The sequence below is a fragment of the Phasianus colchicus genome, chromosome 2, assembly GCF_987193195.1.
Source record: "Phasianus colchicus chromosome 2, bPhaCol1.hap1.1, whole genome shotgun sequence".
NCBI lineage: Eukaryota > Metazoa > Chordata > Aves > Galliformes > Phasianidae > Phasianus > Phasianus colchicus.
In genome coordinates this window covers 42,559,274-42,580,955 of record NC_143437.1, presented here as the reverse complement: position 1 = coordinate 42,580,955, position 21,682 = coordinate 42,559,274, and the positions used below count along the sequence as shown (strand labels likewise).

Here is a 21,682-nt window from a genome sequence, read left to right as displayed (position 1 = left end):
TTTTGTTAGGAAATATCCTTGCTTTGGTGGAAGGGAAACACTAATTAACAAGCAAGAACAGAGGAAGATAAAAACTACATTAACTTAAAACATCATTAAAAAGTATTGTTAGCAGGAGAAATCAGTGTGTAAACATTGGGTCTAAATTTCATCCTTTATGTTCCCTAGAAGTCAGTGGAACAAAGGCAGAAATATAACTCAGACTTGGGAATATACAGTCCAACTTCAAATTTTTCACTTAGCACTGTAACATGCCAATAGCACAGAAAATCAAGTATATATATGAAATTACACACAGCATTCTTTTCAAATCCTATTTCTGTTATTTTCTTTTTCTTTTTTCAATCCTGGCTGCTGTAGGCAAAAATAGAGACCTAGATTCTAATTACAAATCCACAGTGTGAGTGTCTAGAAGACAAAGTGCTTGTGTGGTGACTACTGACACAAGATATGAAGAAATACAGATTTTCCAAAAAAGACATAATCAGGTTTCACTGATTCTATTTGGGAATATTATTTGCATTACTGCATTTCTGTTCCATGCAGTATTATACTAAAATCTTCTAAACAGCACCCTTTCATGTCCTACCTTCACACAGGATTATTGCAACACAGAATAAAACAGAAGACTGTGCTGTGGCCACCTGAATGCAGAAGTATACCAGTAAGGGCATGAAGAAATTCTACAAACATTTTCTGTGAGATGCGTATAAATTTATGAAATTTATTTTTCTGGAAGAAAGGTCCTCTGTGCCTCCAAAAACAAAACATCACAGAGATAAGGAAAGCTCCTTTACAACCAGAGCTTTACTACTCAGCCCTAGAGCTGCTGCAGCAAAGGCATAAAACAGAATTACAGGGCATGAAGCACATCTTTGTAGAAAAGCACTCTGAAAAATCAATATGGACACAGACTGTTTTTAGGAGACCAGAGTCTAGAGGAGGTCATTTTGTTCTCTCTTTTTTTTTTTTTTTCCCCTTTTATATAAAAGAACATATTTTGCTTTTAAGAGATCAAAGACTTTGCTTTTGTACTTTTTTTTTTTTAAATTAAAGATATTCCAAGCCCATCTGGATGCTTTCCTGTGCAACATACTGTAGGGACCCTGTGTTAGCAGGGGTTGGACTCAATGATCTCCAGAGGTCACTTCCAACCCCTGTGATTCTGTGACTCTGTAAAGTAGTTTGAATGCTTTAGTATTGAGACTAAGGACAGATGTATCTAAATTAATTTCAAACTTTAAACGTTCAGATTTGAATTATATTATTTATCACCAAAAGTTCACGATTCTCTCCAAATTTTTGGAAAAGTTCACAGAATTACAGAACTGTATGGGTTGGAAGGGACCTCTAGATATCGAGTCCAACTGCCCTGCCAAAACAGGCTCCCTACAGTAGGTGAATCGAGAAAGCCTCATTCCCTACAGCATGATGATCTACACAGTCTTGGTGCTTTTCTTCCAGCAGCAATCTGAGCTCCCTCCTGCACCTTTCCAAACACCCTGCCTGGGCTTTACCTACCACCTTGGGGCCCATTGCTACAAATGGGGCTCGGATCTCCTCCCTGCTGGGACGCAAAACAGAAGATCTCTCCTTGGCAAACACTTCCACACACATTGCAGGAGCTTTAGCATGTTTTAGCTTTATGGTTGAAATTAGCCAGTGAGCTCAACCCCATCATTAAAAGTGCACCAACAGACAGACCAGCAGAATAATCCTATAAATCTTGTATCTTTACATAGAGGTAAAATTTGAATTTTTATATATTTTGAAACAGAGCTGAACCAACTGGATATGCACAGATGTGAACACATTTCTCCTTCATCCAAGGTATGTAAGCAGCAGATGTGCAACAAAATCAAATAAGCCAAATCTTACAAGGACACAACACCAACAAAGTCAGAATTATACCCCTTGAAATCACATAAATCTGTTCTAACAAGCACTGAAAAAATGCACTGAATAAAGGACTTGATGAAGAGAAGAGAAAGCTGACAGTTGCTAGAATGGAACACCCTCAAAAAAGCCAGAACCTACATATCTGTCCATGACTTCTGGGAAGCTGAAAGCTTTCAAAACCTCTGCACAGCTGTACCTCAGTCATCATTTTCTGATGTAAGGCATCTGTTTTACTTAAACTTATTTACCTTAGTGGACAAGTTATCCTGTAAAATGATCCGTGAGACAACATATTTCTGTTCTGCTGTAATCTATCCGTATTTTGTATTATATTTCCTTAAGTTGAATTGATGTATAATTATTATTATAATTGCAAGCAATAGCAACAATTTCACTATTATCTTTTAGAGACAGGTAATAATAATCTATGCTCTATGAATAAGTATAACTTCCAAATGAGAAACCAATAAGAGCTGGCCTCAGAATTCAGAGACGCCAGTAAACACTGCTCATCAGAGGCTCTGGAAATGGTGATAATCCAAAGGGAGAAACTGGTGGCTCATAGTTTCATAGTTTCACAATAAAGAAAAGTTGATTAAAACAGTTGGGAGACAGTTGGTCTTTTTTCAACCTGTGTAAAATAGACATTTAAAACTTAGTACTAACTTAAAAGAATCCAACAAGGACCATTTGGTGGATCAGGAACTGGCTGGCTGGATGCAGCCAAAAGGTTGTGATCAATGGCTCTGTGTCAGAGTGGAGGCCAGACACAAGCGGTGTCTCTCAGGGGTCAGTCTTGGGACTGGTGCTCTTCAACATCTTCATCAGTGACATAGATAATAGCATTGAAGGCACCCTCAGCAAGTTTGTGGACGACACCAAGCTGAGCGGTGCAGTTGATACATTGGAAGGAAGGGAAGCCATCCAGAGGGACATGTACAGGCTGGAGAAGTGAGCCCATGAAAACCTAATGAGGTTCAATATGGCCAAGCACAGGGTGCTGCACCTGGGTTGGGGCAATCCCAGGTATTTATACAAACTGGGGGAAGATCTCCTTGAGAGTAGCCCTGCGGAGAAGGACTTGGGGATCCTGGTGGGTGAGAAGCTGGACATGAGCCAGCAGTGTGTGCTTGCAGCCCAGAAGGCCAACTGCGTTCTGGGCTGCATTAAAAAAAGGGGTGGCCAGCAGGGACGGGGAGGTGATTGTCCCCCTCTACTCAGCTCTTGTGAGGCCCCATCTGGAGTACTGCACCCAGGCCTGGGGCCCCAGTACAGGAAGGATGTGGAACTCTTGGAGAGGGTCCAGAGGAGGGCCACTAAGATGATCAGAGGGCTGGAGGACCTCTCCTATGAGGAAAGGTTGAGGGAACTGGACTTGTTTAGCTTGGAGAAGAGAAGGCTCTGGGGAATCCTCATTATGGCCTTCCAGTACTTGATAGGAGTGTATAAACGGGAGGGGGAACAACTATTTAGGAGAGTGGATAGTGATAGGACAAGAAGGAATGATTTTAAACTGAGACAAGGAAGATTTAGGTTAGGTATTAGGAGGAAGTTTTTAACACAGAGGGTGGTGACACATTGGAACAGGTTGCCCAAAGAGGTTGTGGATTCCCCATCCCTGGAGGCATTCAAGGCCAAGCTGGATGTGGCTCTGGGCAGCCTGGTCTGGTGGTTGGCAACCCTGCACATAGCAGGGGAGTTGAATCTAGATGATCATTGTGGTCCTTTTCAACCCAGGCCATTCTATGATTCTATGAAAAGCATATACAGCTCACAGTCCTACAGTCCCAAGAGGGATGAATGTTCTCCATCACAGTTCCCTAGCTTCACAGTTTCTTCTGCCAGGCTCTTGCTCTCTCGTAGCCATTGCCATGCTGCAGTGCTGATGCTGGACAGTTAGCATACAGCTAGAAAGAAGAGGCAGCACCAAGCTTCATGTTTCGTGTTCATGAAGCATTCCAGTATTAAATGAGTGTTTGCCTTCGGTTTGCTCTTGTGATGTTGCTAAGTCAACAAAGAAATTGTTTTTCTCATCTTCCTTGAGATGGAGATGATCCAGACTTCCAAGAGCTGCTGGTTCTGGCTGGGTAACAAGCTTCATCACTTGCCTTCTGAGCTTGAAGCAAATCAACAGCTGGTGCTCTTTGCTCCTACAGTACACCTAATTGTACATACAGGCAGGGCTGATTAAAATTTACAGACTACTTTACTCTGGAAGTGTGAAAATTGGCTGCACTTTGGCATTTTCCACAAATATTTTTTACAGCTTATCATCAAAGGCAAAACTAACGTTTTTCTGCTTGAAAATTATTGGGAATGACCACAGGCTCAAAGGTGAAAATGTAGAAATGTTCCCTCATATGATAATCCTTAGGAAAAAAAAGAAAAAATATTCCTTTTATTTAGTCTCTAAAGTCCTAAAAAGCCAGTAGCATTGAGAGGGAAGTTCGCTCCACTTCAGGACCTTTGAGAAAATAGAAAATCACTGACAGAGCTTCCAGCTCTGATTTTAAGCCCACTGAGTCCCATCTATTTTGTTTTAGGAGCTCCCAAATTTTCCTCAATGGCTCAGTATGAAATCTTCTGCTTGGACAAGCTGGGATGTTAATGGAAAAGAACAATAGTGTTTCATACACTATTAAGTGAGAATTCCTGGAAGGAGAAAAAATGTGGTGTTATCCCTCTGTGGAGAAAGCATGTACTGGGATACTGTAATTTGCCACCAGGTCAGTTTAGCTCATAGGCTAAACTAATTCTGGTAAATGCCTGCTGTAGAGCTGCTTGAAACTGGTAATTTTGCACATTTTTAAATATGTTTTTACTGTGGTTTTTGATCTGAATTGGAACAAAAAGCCTAAATTCAGCAAGTTTTGCCAAAATTGAATAGCAAAAATTTGGTTTTGGTTCATCAAAGTACTGTTTTGCTAAGGGTTTTTAATTTCAATTTTGACCTATTATTTCTTAAACACTAGTTTTGACATACAACCAGCTATAAAATCATTTTTAAAAAAGAAACATAGAGTCTGCCTGCACTGAAATGCTTACTGTCAATGATTTTTCAAATGCAATTTCGCCTAATGGTCTGTTCCTGTGGATAGACAATGTACCAGAAAATGAACTATATGTCTTTTATTTGTCAGTTGTAATGTACATTCAGAAGAAGACAGAATATTAAATCAGAAGAGTTAAAGGTGCTCTACAGAAAAAATAAGTTCACCAAACCCACCAGAAGTTTTTAAACAAAACTACCCAACTACACATCTTCTAAGTGTGGGGTAGTGACAAAAAATAATAAATAATGTTTTTGTGACTACCATAAACTGAGAGTCATTTGCTAGCTTAATTCTGCTAGGGCTAAGGCAAGGCTGTGGTTCGTTGGTGACACAAGTTTCTTGGGAAGAGCATGAGGCAAATGTTAACACTCCCCCTGAGCTAAGCAGCCACCTCACTCACAGACACACTAAGCTGCCTTTCCACTCTGAACACTTGCTCCATGAGGTTGTTTGCACACAGTAAACACAGAGCCAACCTTCCTTGAGCTAAGGAAATATTTTGGATGAGCATTTTGGGTTACTAAATTCTAAATATTTTGATTTGTGAAATAAGAAGCTAGTATGTCTAAGACATCACTGAGGGAGATGGGATAGTAGCTCATAATCTAAACACAAGGACTCTTGTTTCTTTTAAGAGATCTGAGGCCTTGTCAAAGCTTCTGTTTGTAAACCATGCAGGAGAAACCATGCAAACAGCCCACTGAGCTACCTGCACACAGCACAACAGGGAGTTTAGAATACAGACATTTCAGGAAAATTTCAGCGTTTAATGTCAGTGAACAGACAAACCAAACCTTCACTTTGCCCAGGCTCACACATGCTATGCAGACATGCTTTATGTAGCTCAGCTGATACATTTGCCTTGGAAATGAGCATCTGTGTGATGCCTGTCTGTCACTGTGAAAGCTCCCCAACCCAAGCAGCAAGTGGAGTGTGAAGTCAAGGCACGGTCAAATCCTAAATGAGAGCATAAGGAAAAGCCTGGTATCATGTTGTTAATGAGTTAGTGACTAAAGTGCTGCAACCAGGAAAACTTGTCCACACAAACAGTGAGGGTAAAAAGGCCAATGGAATCTTTTTTTTCCTATTAGGAGAGACGATGCACTGCTCAAACAACTGCAAAAGGTTTTTCAGCCTGGACTCCACTACCGTATAGGGAGCCCAGTGGAAGATATGATTAAGTTCAGAGAGTTTCTGGGTGAAATCATGGCCCTAAAACAGTCAGTAGTAAAACTGCCATTGACATTAATAGGATCTCACCATCTACATCTCCAGCCTTGTATACAGTTCTGAAAATATCTGCGACTGTTTGAACTAGAAGAGGAAATCTTCCGTTTTCCTATGTCACTGGGTAATTGCCAAGAGCTAAACATAAACCTTAACAAGCAATGTCTAAAAGGGGACAGGAGAAGAGCAGATAAATATTTAAAGGAAGTAAACACGATGGATAGAGAAGAATTATTTATCAAAATATAAGGAAAGAAAGGAATATAAATAGAAGGTGCATATAAGTATGGGATGTGCCAGGCAAACCCCAACAGAACGAACCACAGGAAGCAGAGAAAAGAGCTGTGATTGCAGCCTCGTCACACATTTTTTAAAACAGAATTGGGAATAAAATTCTAAATAATGATTTAGCAAGATACTAGCCTGCTCTGGTAGCAGCAGAAAGGGGCTGCATCTTGCACTGTGTGATGCTTTGCTGCAGGGACTCCATCTGAATAAAGATCCCTTTAAAAAAAAATCTAGCCCTCACTAATGTACACAATCATTTGGGTGAAATGTCTGACTGAAACAGAGCAATCATTTACATTAGGATTAATGCCTATAAAGTTATGTCATAATATTTCAACAAAGCAAAGGAAAAATAGAGAGCTAAAAAGCCACATGGGAATGGTTAGAGCCGAGCATCCCTCTTCTTTTGCAGCCTCAAGAAGAAAGCAGCTGGAGGAGGACAATGTTACTGCCTGCTTCCTCAAGGTGCAGAGAACACTATCTCATTCCCATCACAATTCTCAGTCATTGAATAATAACCTCTGGAGTCCAACTGAAGGCCAAGAAAATTATGAAGATACTGGAGTATCTCTCCAATGAGGACAGGTGAGAGATCTGGGACTGTTCTGCCTGGAGAAGGCTGGCTCAGGGAGGATCTCATAAATGTCTATAAATACCTGAAGGGAGGTTGCAAAGAGGACAGAGCCAGGCTCTTTCCAGTGGTGCCCAGTGCAAGGACAAAAGGCGAAGTGCACAAACTAGGACACAGGAGGTGTCAGGCAGTACTTCTGTGCTGTGTGGGTGATGTAGCACTGGTACAGATTGCTCAGTGAGGCTGTGGAGTCTTGGAGATCTTCTGAAGCTGTGTGGGCATAGATCCAGGCACCCTGCTCCCCTGCTAGGTGTCCCTGCTGCACAGCGATTGGAGCAGATACACCCAGATAGCCTTGCCAGCCTCAACCAGTCAGTTATTTCCTGATTCCAATGTCAAAGTGTGCTCCATCTGAGCATGAAGGCAGATCTGAGCTAATGGTGTTGATGCTGACAATTGCCCACTAACTAGGAACTATGTCACAGCATAAAAAAAGATGACCAGGACACAGTGCAATTATCCGAGTAATTCAGACTTTGCCTAAATTTACAAAAATAATCTTCCATCAATTTAACATCAGTTAAATTACTGTGACATGGAAACTTTTCAAGTGTGTAAAAGACAGACACAAGCAGATAGAAAATGCTATAGACAAAATAGAAAGGAGGTCACTGTCACTGATTGCTGGCCTCTCTTTGAACATCACAAAACCCTCCAAATTGGAGCAAATGCCACAGGCATGAGGAAACCATAACTGACATGTACAACCCACATGAAGAGTATAAAACCACAAACAATAATTTCGCTTCCGTTGAAACAAATCCCAGATGGTAGCCTCCTATACAGTGCCATATCCCTTCTACAGAGTCAACTGAGTGCTAGTATACCTCCAGCAGTAGGTGTGAACTGCATGCCTGGCCAGCTGCTCCATGAAGATTTGCACACAATCAAAGGAGGAGAACTATTGCCGGCCCAAATAACCCCTACTTCCTGTGGTCATTCTGATTTGAAATGCCATCAAATGCCATTGTTGACCTCTGTCAATCTGTCCTCATGTTTGAAAGCAGTAACATTTTCTTTTTTATCATGGGAACCAGTAAAAGCAGTGGGATGCAGCTCCCAGAGGATGGCTATGAGTTCGGTTTCCAGCCAGCCATAAAAGTACTGCAGTTGCAGGCAGCTGAAATTGGTTAAATGGCAATTACATTGGATGTTCCAACTGGTCCAACTTATTCAGTGAACTGAACAAACAACAAATGTTTTTCATAAAGATAATGGCTTTGTACCACAGCCAAAGACTTTCGGAGTCCATTAGTGATGTTAAAAATCCCAGGGATATTTAGCCATTGTATTTCCAATTTAGCTTTCCGCTACAGCTATAATTTTATGTAGAAGTACAGTTGATTCATAGCTCTGATTATTTCAAATAGACATTGCATTATACAGAAGAGACATTGCCTAGCAATTTCTTGTTTGGGATTCTTTAGCTATTACATTGCACAATGCCACAGATATCATTTAAGTGGAGAGGAGTGTTAATAACATCATCATTAGTATCTGACTATTACTTTTCATATGGACATCAAGCATAGTGAAGAGGAGGCTGTCACTATTAGGTTAACACTGCAAGTTTAGAGATTGAGAAGAGGAGCAGCAGTAATAGTTGGTTGGTGTTTGTGAATCAAGTTGGCAGCAAAGACACAAGCAGAACCAAAGTCTTGGAACTCTTGAACTGAGGTACCAGCTCCTACACCAAACACAGCCTGCCATGAAAGAACAGACTACGTGACACTAATTCAAAGAGATGAAGACTGAAAGCACCTAAGCCTGTAGTAGCCAAAAGAACAAATTTTCTATAGATTCACATAATTTACAGACTGGAGATAACCATGGGAGATAGTGCAGGATTAAAAATGGTTCTCAATAGTCCCTTCACATGCTGCCAAGTTGACTCAATAGGTCGCCAATAGTAGCTTCTCTTTTCAGCACTGGGTTTCTTAAAAATAGAAGCACAAGCAAGCAGGAAGCCTACAAGCCCCCTTAAAGGCAGTGCAAGATAAATGACAAGAAAACACAACATAAAAACAACAAATAAGCCTCAACATTAAGCCAAAATAAAAACTGAAAAGCAGATTTAAAGGTTCCTGATTGGTCAGGGAGAAAGGCAAAAGGAAAAGGGCAGCAGATAACGTAAAATGGTGAGCACTAGTACTACTAAACCCAGACTGGCCTAGGTACATCCTGTCCATCAATACTATGTTTAATTCTGAAGCTAAACACAGAAGAGAAGGAGAATGGAAGTTGACAGCTGTGGGCAACCATAAGAAACTGGAAACATCGTGCAACAGTGCAAGGAGCAGTCACATGATGAGTAAATCCAAGGACTGGCTTTTCCTAGGAACCTGCTCTGAATGGGATTCTCCAAATGAGCAAACTTCCAACATCTAAACAACATGACTGCAAAACCAGCAAGTCCCTGCAGCTGTCCTAGGGATCAGCTGGTGGTTGGTGCCACCTTGGAGAGCCTTTCACATAGGCAGCAGCACTCACCTCACCACAGATTCCTTCATTAAGCTAGAGTTTCACATCACTCTTGTAGATCTGCTTCAATTAAAGCAAGGTATGCTCTCCTTTCTGTGCTTGCCAGCTATTACAGATGAAATGTATGATGGCTGAGTAATCCTTTGTACTTCCCAGTACTTTTCTAGTAGAAGTGGGTTTTCTACAGATAAAGTGAAATTGCATTACATTAACTAAACAGGATACACATTTCACTCACGGACAACCATCAAGGTAACCTCTCAGTTCCTGAGGCCACAATAAAAGCAACCAATAGCAATCTGCTACTTGATAGTAGAAAATATCAGACGTGGCCTTTTCCGTACAGTGACAAATGATTTGGGATTAACTACAATTGCAAATAGCTGCCATTAGATATACAGCACAATGAATATGACAAAAGGAATGATCTAAGGGAAACCAAGTGGTAATGAAATCTCATTGATTAAGTCTGTTACAGGGACTTTGACAAACGAGTTTGAGTCTGAAACCTATTCACTGATGGCACCTATGGGAGCTGCAGTTTAAAGTAGCTCCAATGATACTTACTCACAGTGTCAAGAAAGGCAATACCAAATGAAATTTCAAAGAGTTACATGGTAAATTGACTGAAAATTACAAGGCGATTTTGAAAACCAGTCTTCACTATCAATAATGAAAAAAGTATGATGGACTACTGATTCCTGAGAAAAGGGTCATCACTCCTCTCCTGGCTAGAATAGCCTGCAAGAACTGCTGCTCTTTAAAACAGTCATCTTTTTCTATATTTCACTGACAAAAGAGTGTGACTCAACAAATGTTTAGAACAAACTTGCATAATTTGATCACAGGTGTAGAATATACCCTTTTCTATCAAAGAAACCAACAGAATTTTCAGTGATCTCTTTTTCTGATTTGAATCTCCTTTGTATGCTTCAGGCAATCTTCAAATGAATACCTGAATATGCAACACTTTCAGCTGCTGCTAAGAGGGCCTATGGAGATACTCAAATTAGAAGCCAAGGCTGTGAGAAAGTTAACTTAGCAAAAAAAGATGGAATAATTTAAGACAGCTCTGTGCTACATCTAGTAAAAAGCACAAACACATATGCCCTTGGAGTCTTCACTGCAAAATCTGAAACTTTACGTTGTTAAACCTACATCAACATTAGCATGTGGTGTAACTGCAATTTGTGGAAATTAGCAGTGGGTGTTTGGCCCTGTGGTCTCCCATACTACACAGCTGCATTGGGGGCTGGCATCATACCCTATTCCCCTGGCCTGTGTGCCCTGGGGGGGCACTGTGTGCTCCTAGTTCATTTCCTTAGGAGAGAACCCAGCTTGTATGCTCCTAGACTTCTGTGCCCGGAAAACCAAAGGACAGGGAATGAGAATAATTGAAAAGAATGCTTCAAAAGCATGGTATAATCAAAAACACCAATGCTGCCAGATTCTAGAACTCCTGTCACAGTTTCTTTTGCACCACTGAACTCGTGGAGAGGGTTGGGGTTTTCTTGTGAGTCCTGTGCTGCTGCCAGGGCTTTGGGGAAAACAAAATTGGGCTAACTTGGCCAGCAAGATACTAAGCTGCTGAAGTTGTGTTCCAAAAGAACATACAACTATGCAGTGGACTACATTTTCATTTTACTGTAATAGGAGAGTTGTACTTGAACAAAACTGGGGATAGGAAGGAACTGGACAGTATTGCTGCATTTATGTACAAAGTGTATGACAGGAGTGGAAGAGTGTGATCTTAAGTGAAAGGTATGGAAAATGATAGGGAAACTGATTATAATTTTCAGTAGTTGTTAGGTGAAGGCTTACTTATTCTGTCCTCTTTTGGACAGTAGGAATACTTCCTATCTTGCAACCTGAGTATCACTTTTAGCACTGGGACCTCTTACAGAACTTGACAGCCAAAATTTGCATGAAGGAAATTCTGGATTTCCTTTGGCTCTTAGAAAAAGCTTTATTAATAATAATATCTTTTTGTTTGTCTGTTTTTTTTTTAAAAAAAAGAAAACCAGTGACAGCCAAACTCTCCCTTGGAAAGCAGAACGCATTTTAAATATCCAGAGTTCATTGTCTGAACATCTTCATAGTGGGAAATTTTGCCCGATAACAGCATCTTCACCATGCACTTAGCACTGTGAAGAGGCTGTAATTTAATCAGGACTTTATACAAGGAGAATTCCACAAGGCTTGGATAGAAACAGATAATAAAATCTTTAAGTGATGCATGCTCAGTTTATTTTTATAGGGAAAAACATTCCCTTCTCATCCAAACACTGTACAGAATCACTATAGAATATTGAGTACTTAAGCCAGAAGCTACAGTCTCAATGAATGCACATTAATGTTCCTAGTAAACCCTATGAAGATAAACATCTGTCAACATCTAGTATATACAGGCCAAGATACCCTGTAATATTTGCTGACATTGTAAGGTTGGCCCTTAAACGCAGTTCTTTCTCCTTATAAGAACACATTATTCTTCACAGCCTCTTAGAAACAACGTAAATGTGCTCTCTGAAATGTACTGTACCCTTTCCTCATTCAGAAACTAAGGCCTAGATAAGGAAAATCTTAGAGTAAGAGTGAATCAGAGTCAAGAAGCTGTTTCTAGTAAGCAACACGCACTGTAATTGTTCCTGAGGATGCTGAGCATGTAGCCTTTCCTCAGACAATGAAGGAAGGGCACTTCTGCTTGGGTTTGTACTCATAGGAAACTGGATGTGTGGTTAGGACTTCCACAATGAAGTGTTTAGAAGAGGATAATAAGAGGTCAAGGAAGATATTAAAAAGTTATTAAAAAGAAGAACGCTTTAATATTATAAACCAAAATCTAAAGGTCAGAGCAAGAAAAGTAGCAGGGTCTCTCACCCCATCATAGGGATCAAATTTAATAGGACTAGACACATGAAAACTTGAGCACAAAAGTCTAAGTTTACTCAGGTGAAGGCTCTGTGAGTCCTGCTTCATGAGGTTAATCTGTCCTTAGATTTTTGTTTTGTTGCATTTTTTGATCCTTTCAAAGCAGAAGGAAAACATTATAGTTCAATAGTTCATTATAGTTCGATATTTGAACTATATTACCATAAATATTACAGGAAAATTCAATCACATAAACCAGAAAACTGAAAAAGCCACTTCAGCTGACATCCAAACAGGGAAGCCACTACCACAGTTTTCCCATGGTTTGGATGGAAATCACAGTCCAGCTGGTGACATCTCAGCTGTTAAATTTAGTGTACAATTATTATCAATTATCTTATATCCCTAAGAACACAGGGCAAGCTCTCTGTGAGTCAGCAGAGCTGCACTCAGAGCTTACTGCATCTATAAACATCGCTCGCAGTCAGCACAACTATAAACTCATAAGCCTACTGGCTTACTCTGAGGGGGATCATAAAGAGCAAAGCACTTCATAGTTTTTGACAAAACAAATTACCTTTTCTAAACCCTGTGAGCAGAAAAGGTAGAATATCTGAGTTCTCAGTGTCAAACAGCTTCCAGTGCTGAGATTCACACAGCCAACAAGATGGGCAGGTGCAGACTAATTCCTCGTAACCCAACACATAACTTTTGCTAGACCATACCTCTTCGCTGTAATATTTATGAAGTTCAGAAGCATTATATCAGTAAATCATGGTTTGATGCCACTTTCTGTAAGATTGCGTACCTTCTGGAGGGACGCATCTTCAATTTTCAGGCTCTGGAGGTAGCCCTTATATTCCAGCTCAGAAGCCTGTGAGGGATTTATGAACACTTCACACTTGTTTAGTGAGGCTTACATTGTAAACAATGTAAACAGTTCTTGTTCATGAAATCCTGAAGCACCTTCAATAAAGCTGATGGAGCCTTGATGATGAATGCAAGGCACACATACGCACAGAATAATCAGTCCCTGTTTTTTCCCTCTTTCCTCATTCTCCCAGTGCATTCAGAACAGACAGACAAGACGCCTGACTCAGCGAGGCACGGGCACAGACTGCTCAGAGAAGCTGTGGATGCTGCACTCCCGGTGGCTTTCAAGACCAGTTCAGATGGGGTCCTGGGCAGCCTGATCTGGTGTGTGGCAGCCCTGCTGATATCAGGGGGTTTGAAATCAGATGGTCTGTAAGGTTCCATCCAACCTAAGCCATTCTACAATTTTGTGATCATATCAATGTTATTATCTTGCACTTTTTTTTTTTTTTTTTAATCTAAAAATCTCATTTGCAAGAAGAAAAAAATGAAAACACAAAACCAACATATTAAGATAGAATTTAACAGTATTACCTAATTCACAAGGTCCTGCAAAAGGAAATGAGGTATGATGTCCTCATTTACAACCAACAGGAACAGTGGCTTTCTCTTTCAAACGTCCATGTTCCTATCAGTGTTTATTCAGACATACTTTACATTTAACATAAACTTTAATATGGTAAAGATTAAATTCATTTCCACAAATGTTTGCATCTACGGCATGTGCCTTTGCAAATCTTTACAATCTAAACTGGAATACTTTGGATTTTGGAATCATTCTGCTATTAGGCAGATTTCTTCAAACTTGGATCTACAAAAGGAATTGATCTACAAAGATTCTTGTATCAACCAACTTATCTGAGCTCCAATAACTTGGAGGGTGTGGCTGTTGGTTGCAGTACTCTTCTTACATTAGCCTTCACTGTTGATGAATTTGGGGTCATGTTATCTAGCAAGGGACTACTTTGGCAAGAAGCAGTAGATACACTGGGGTAAGCACCATTTTGTACTTCTGCTGCTTCTTAAACATCTTCATTTGGTCACTGCCAAAGTCCTACTCCTGGGCTGGGAAACACCTTGGCAGGACCCTCCATGGATGCTTTTCAAGGTACAGAGCTATTTTAACTCTTCACTCCTGAAGGCATTTAACTTCTTCAAATTATTATTTGTGTGTGTTTTAATTCATCATGCTCCTCTCTTTGTTTCTTTCTTTTTTTAATCCCCCTTTCTTCTCCTTTCTCCATTTCATGTTTCACAAATTTGCTTTGCAAAGGGAAAGAACTGCTAAGGTACTTGTGGCAATGTGACCCTGTTAATGTCACTAGTTCCTTGAGCTTTCATGTTTTCACTCCACATTATACTGTGCAGAACAGATTAGGAAGGAAAATCATCCAGAAATTTATCTCATAGCATGTCTTGGTCAGTAAATACTGAATGCAGTGCTAACAAGTACTTATGGCTTTGCTCCCATTACTTGACATGGTAATAAATAGTTCACACTGAAGTGACTCGCATCCTTTTGGAGTGTAGGTAGGCAGCAGCAATTCAGCGCTCTCACTTAAAAGATGAAATTAAGCTGTCAGAAATATTATCTCTGTGCCAGAAGTTACAAGGAAGCTCACTGACAGCAATCTTCATTTTTTCACCCTTCTCACTTGCCCTGTGTTAACAGGGTTTGCCTTCATTTTTGCACCTCGAGTTAAATAGTTGTTGAATTTAACTTATTTATATAAATTAGTATGGACAAATTAATTCCTACTAATGTGCTAGCTATCTTGAGATAACTGACAAACCTAGAGTTACCAGTCAGAGAGGCAAGTAGTCTGAATGGGAAAGAAATGCAACACAGAGCAACTTCAACTTTTGGACCTTGTCACCCATGCTTGTCACCACACTTGAGAAACTAATAAATATTATGCTGTAAAAGGCTGATGGAGGAGAAAAGAAGCAGCTTTGTGTTATAAAGAACTGTAGACACAGAAAGGATCTAGACGTGCCTAATTCCTGACTTGCCACTTTACTATCTCGAGTATTACTCAGGAAAGGTGCTGTGTCTGTCTGCCATGACCTACTGAAACATTTCCTGGCAATTAGCAGTAGCTTCATTCTTCTTTTGGTTTCCCATATCAATACACACTAAAGCAATCTGGATTCTTAAGTCATCAGAACTATTTAAAAATTAGCTCTTTTCACTCGAGGATAAACACGTAGGCACAATTCTGCATTGTGCAAACACTTACTGAGTAAGTAAAAGAGCTGCCCTGGAAAAATAAACCCAGAACAACATGTACTGGCTTTTGGGGGTTAAAAGCAGAGTACAGTACTAGGTCAGGGAAACAGGAGGAAGCATGGATGTTCCTAGTTCTTTGGAGGAACAAACAATAAGGGCTTCAGTTGAGATGAAACTTAATATATTTATTATTCAGTCCTACCTACCTCTCCCATTACTAGAAACTCCCTTGTGGTCATAGCAAGGTTGCAGCAGCCAGTGATCCCAGAAAAGGATCACCAGCTTTAATAATCAGTCATTTGGCCCAAGAGAATGGAGGCCACATGCTGACTGGTCACGAGTTAGGAAACAGTAAGGTGTTAAGAACCTCAGAATGACTCATCACACTCGAAAATAAGTTTCCGTGAATTTTTAGGCTTGTAGTGAGAAGCACCACCCGGAAGGCCTTCCTGCCAAGAGTCATGCTCTACTCCAGCAATGTCCTTATTTAAAAGTATTTGCTTTAGTGTACTTCAGCTACAGAGAGATACTGCCATTCCGATACAATTTAATGCACACCCAGCAAAGTTCTGGAAGTAACAGTAAGAAAATAAAGAAAGCAAGATGGTAGGAAGCACCATTGCTCTGTTTTCATGCTCTCGTACTGTGTAGGTAACATATTCTGTGTACTTTTTTTTCATAGAACATTTGCTATGGTGATAAACTCCTGTATACCATCAAACAGCAGTAATGCAAAAATGACAAGAAAAGCAGCTGTTGAAGTAACACAAAAATGCAGCCAGTGCCCAAAACCTTCCCAAAACCTTACCTTTCAGAGTTGCTTTCTTAAGTACCTTCATGGCATAAAGCTGACCCGCATCAGATCCTTTGATCTTCCTCACTAGAAATACCTGTAAAAAGAACAGTTTGTGTAAGGGGGTACGAAGCTTTTAGTTATGAACCTTGCAGCATTAGATAGATTATTATAGTAAGGACATCTTTCTTTGTTACAACTTTTGACAGTGTACAATTTTAATTGGAATAAAATAAATTGTAGATAAAATTTTGATTTTTTTGTTTTGTTTAACTCCATGAAACTATTATTTCTTATCTGACTCTGGGTTAGTCTGAACACTAGGGCAACAGAAAAGGAATCAGTAATTTAGTTAGGTCTTTATAATTTGTTCAGTATTTTAATATTTGAAAATAAATCAATATTTTAGTTGATTCTCAGGACACACTGTTTGCAGAGGTCAGAAACGTGACAGCGGCGGCTCAACTGTTATTTCAGCACCTTTACTACTGGACAGAAGCTGGAAGTAATGCCAAATACAAAAAAGCATCACAAAGTCCACATACGTAACATATACATATAAATACATGAATTGAAGTCTAAATGAAATTATTTTACTCTAGAATGTCTACTTAGATTGCAAAAATCTGTGGCAACTATTTTAATCCATCATTTACTCATGAGCCACGCAGCCTTGCAAATTGTCTCCATCCAAAACATGAAAAGCCAAAAAAAGAAATGAGGAAGTCTGTTTCTAGCACGTTATTTGCAAGTTGAAAGACACTTCCTTCTTAAAAAAAAAAAAAAGAAAGAAAGAAAGAAAAAAAAAAAAAAGAAAGAAAAGAAAAAAACCTGTAAAAAAATTTACAATTTTCTCAAGCACTCTCTGAGAAAAGGTTTGTGGGAGGAGATAACTTTTAACAGCCATCCGGAGAAGCTGAAGGAAAAAAGAGTAAATTCTTTCTCTGAACACCTTAACAGGGCTCTTACATCTGCACAACATCACAGCTACAACACTTCTGCTATACGATCTGATACATTTTTGGTGAGGCTTTCATTCTCAAGATGTTTCCTGTGCATGTGAGAAATGTACAGCTCTACAGCTAAGTTGCCCTAACTTGCTGAAATTGGGCAGATGTTGCTGATTCCTGCCTCCTGTTTCCCAGTTTGAAGAACGTGCAAGTACCTCTGGTACTCACAACTGCAGAAACAAATATGAAATCTGGATGCAACAGGAACACATAAGAATTTCTGAAGTGCTTTCATTAACGTTCATAATAAATTAAGCTCAGCTGCTCCAATATTAACAGGAAGTCAATTCATTTAGAAGTTCAGATAGAAAGAGAAATGTTAGGATATTTTTCCATCCAGTCCAACTCAAAGGTTTAATTTTTTAATTGCCAAAACACTAGATTTTTAGCATTACTGTTATTGTGCAAAAATGGTTATAGATTTTTTTTTAAGAGTAAAAAAGGAAAAAGAAAGAAAATGCTGAACCTCAAAACCTTAATATTATGATTTAAAGACTTACTGCACATACAACAACACAGTATGCTGCATCTGCAAAAATACTAGGCTACAGTTCTAGAAATAACCCCTATCCTCCATGTTATCCTGCAAAACTAGTATCCTAGTTGCTGTAATGAATAATCAATTTACATTTCTAGTCACTATTCAGCTGTTCTATGGGATAGGGCATTTGGTCTGCATTTCCTCCAAAACAGGTGACTCAAGAACACTGTGTGCTGTTTCAGAGGATACTGAAGTTACCAAACTAAAAAGGAAAAAGAGCAAATTAAAATGCATTGCCTTGCAAAATGGTGTTTGCCTCCCAGCTATTCTTAAAGGTATAGTCTTGCTAGTTCTTGAAACTATGAAGTGGTCCTGAAATACTTACTGGACTCTTTATATTAGCTTTAAAATAATAATTTACCAGAACAGTATGGGCATATTCCTGAGCAGAATTTCAATTTTCAAGTATGATTTGCACCTCTGGCTATGAGTAAGCAAATGTGTTGATAGAACTAGTAAAAGCCCCTTAGCTGGAGTACTGAGTACAACACCCAAATCCCACTCCAGAAACCCAAGCAAGTGCTGTGACTTTCAATAGTGTTGACTGTACTCCCTCTGAAACCAAAGGCATTTTCTTTAATTCTGCAGGAAATGATGTAGGTCCCAGGTGAACAACTTGAAAAAAAGCTTGGCATCCCCAGAGACTTATAGATTTGAGCTATCAGCTGAAATACTGAAGTGATGAAAATTTACAGACTGCATAAAAATCTCCAATCAGATTTCGCTCCTCTGTGCCTATGATGATTTTGTGAATTTACTGACCAATTTCACATAAGATACTAAAGTGCCTTACAATTACACAACTCCAGACAGGTCTAATATCCGCACTCATATGCTGATCCTGCAGCAAATCAAGCGGAATGTGTCACAAAAACCTGATCTCATTTTAGGAAGTGGTAGCAGAGGCTAGACATTTCAATCATACAGTGCCTGAAGCTAGAATGCTGAATTTGACAGTTAATAATGAAATACGTCAGTACAATCTCAGACATTCAAAACCCAAATATCATTACAGTGCTCTTAAGCAGTTCTCTAGATCAAAACTTGGTAGTGAATGCTAATTCTTTTGATGTCTGTCATCTCAGGGATCTTTTAACAACCTCACTTATCACTGTAATTCTGGAATATTCAGAAAGCTACTAAGTACATTCAAAATACTTTTTTTTTTTTTTTTTTTTCCCCTCATGAATGAAACTGAGGATTGTGGCTCACTGTCATGGTTCTCAGCTTTTCCTAGGACCTCAATAGATTTTAGGTATGAATCAGTTCTTCAAGTTAGCTGGAATGATCTACCACTGAAATACTTATAAAATAAACTAAAATTTAAAAAGCATTGAAAATGATGAGGACTTCCATGTTTGGTGTAAATTAGGCTCACCTTTCCACAGGTTTCAAAGGCTTATTTAGTTAAACCATGGAAAGAATCTCCTTTCTTTCTCTCCATTTTTCCTTCCTATTCTCATTTGCAATTGACAAATCCTTTTGAAAAAGAATTGCCTGTGGGATTGAAAAAAGCCTTGGACTTAAGATAAAAATGTTGTTTCTCAGTAGCTTGTGGTCATACATGTCAACAATTTTTTCAATACACATGCTTTATGTATACAGTATGCATACATATACACTTTCATAGGCACTTAGCAGTGAAACGTATAAGGAAATACAGCTTGGTTATAGGCATCAAAACTCAAAACAAAGACACTGCAATGAAAATTAAGCGCTTAGCACCTAGGTCTAAGAAAGCAGCTTTTCTTACAAAATTACTGTGAGATAACCAGCAGGGTGAAAGATGGGGGATTTTGAAATACGCTTGTGATCACACAATTTCAGCAGAAATTGGGAAGCAAACCTCTTTTAAGCTTTTCAGTGTTCCTACAACTAAGCAGCAGTAGTAGACTTATTTAAGTAGTGGATAGGTCAGAAAGAGGGAAAGAAGTATAACTTTAAAAACAGTACTGTTCACTATCTCTGCTTACTTCTGTTCCTTAGACTACGTCCAGAGCCAGAAACATTATTTTCTAAACTGTTCCGCATACAGGATTCCAGCATTAAAATGAAGGCAGAAGAGGCTTATCTGCCTTTATACTACAATATTATGGGCAATATTATCAGTGCAAATGAACTCAGAGAAAGAACACAACATTTTCAGTGCTGCTCTAAATGATTAGATGGCATTAAAAATTACCTTTCCATATGAACCTTGTCCTAATACTTTGAGCAGCTCAAATTGAGAAGGATCTGCTTTTTCAAAACCTTCCTTCACATGGTGACTGATGTCTATTTCTTTCACAATACCTTCTTCCTGAAAAGGAAACAACAAAAAACAACATTGCCAAATCAGAACCATTATCCTAAGGAAACATATTGTTAATTAAAATCTCATCTTCTGTAATGCTATAATCATGTATGAAATTTTGAAAATAGAAGCAAATGTTTGTTGAAATATACCACGTACATTTTACAGGCAGGACAGGGTAATGGGTTGGATATCAGGACATCCTCCTGTTTATCTGTCTCAAGATTATATCTAAATAAAGGTATAGGAAACTGAAACAGAGATATACCACAGAGCTCAGTGCTCATCACAGACCTTGCTTACATAGTGTCATGTTTCCACATCAGTACTACAGAGGCTCCAGAACGCTTCTTTCCACATACTTTCTCATTCTTGCTCAAAGCATCACTTTGAATTCATCTTAAAAAGTGAAGATCACTTCAATCTGAAGCAGCAATTCTTATAAGTAGACCACAAAGGAAAGGCATTGTTAAAAGTACATCTTCCAATTTACCTTGAAGAATGGAAAATTGCTACCAGAATCCTTCTAAACAGAAAACAAATTAAAGATTTAGATGTGAAAGTGAGGTGGTAGGAAGAAGAATGGCAAACACAAGAGACAGCTGTACAAGAACTTTTATCTCTTTAGCTGTAACAAGAGATATTTGATTTAGTTGTTTGTATATTTTTATTGTGGCATGATCCTCTAAAAAGAGAGCGACTGGGTTATGGGAGAACCAGAGGGATTACACAGAGTTTGCAGCAACCCAGAAAGTCATTGAGCTGAAGAGAAACCTGAAATAAATATCTTCTCTTCAAGGACACAGTGGTGAGGGAAGATATTATTTACACACATTCTTATTCTGAAGTGTTCTGTACACCTACATTTCAGGGTGCTTTCCTATTAAAAATATATGTTCTAATTTCTCAACAACTAAAACGTGGATTTTTAGTATAAAATTTATTTCATTTAGTTTCCCAGATTGAGGGGAATTGCCCATTCAGGAATAGATTTAAATATTTATGCATCTACTAAAAACCATTAGAATCTTTGAAACGTTACTTTTAGTTTGAATTTTGCTATAATTCTTGTTTTGTTTTTTTCTTTCCTCAAGAAGAGACATTGATATATAACATACGTGTGAAGTTTTTCTCTCTTCTTAAACTACATGCAGTAGAAACAGAAATAATAACCTAAAATGAAAATGCATTCACGAACATATTTGGCCAAAACATATTTATTTACTAAACAAAATAGATGTTAATTTGTTCACTCCATTCATCTCTTCTCCAAGAAAACTGCTGTCACTTTCTAGCAGCTATAACAACTCATCTAATGCATATCTAGCATTACCCTAACTGTACTACATGCTGCAGTTTCTTCCCTCTTCTTTCCTCCCTTCCTCTTTACATTCATGTGCTTTGGGACAGGGACTATATCCTCTTCTTGGTTTGGAAAGCTTCCTGTACTTTGTGCATGCTCCCAGAATCATGGAATACAATCATAATCTGA

The 21,682-nt window shown here is 39.0% G+C and overlaps 1 protein-coding gene across 3 annotated transcripts in view; it reads right to left on the bottom strand.

Moving 5' to 3' along the window:
- RPS6KA2 (ribosomal protein S6 kinase A2) overlaps window positions 1-21,682 on the bottom strand; it is a 155,968-nt gene that overhangs the window by 70,624 nt on the left and 63,662 nt on the right. For all 3 annotated transcript variants that reach the window (XM_090135532.1, XM_090135533.1, XM_090135534.1), the window contains exons 2-3: window positions 20,080-20,196; window positions 16,362-16,443 (exon numbers count right to left, since the gene is read on the bottom strand). In XM_090135532.1, the coding sequence (XP_089991658.1) occupies window positions 16,362-16,443; window positions 20,080-20,196 (199 nt within the window). The remainder of the gene's footprint in view (window positions 1-16,361; window positions 16,444-20,079; window positions 20,197-21,682) is intronic.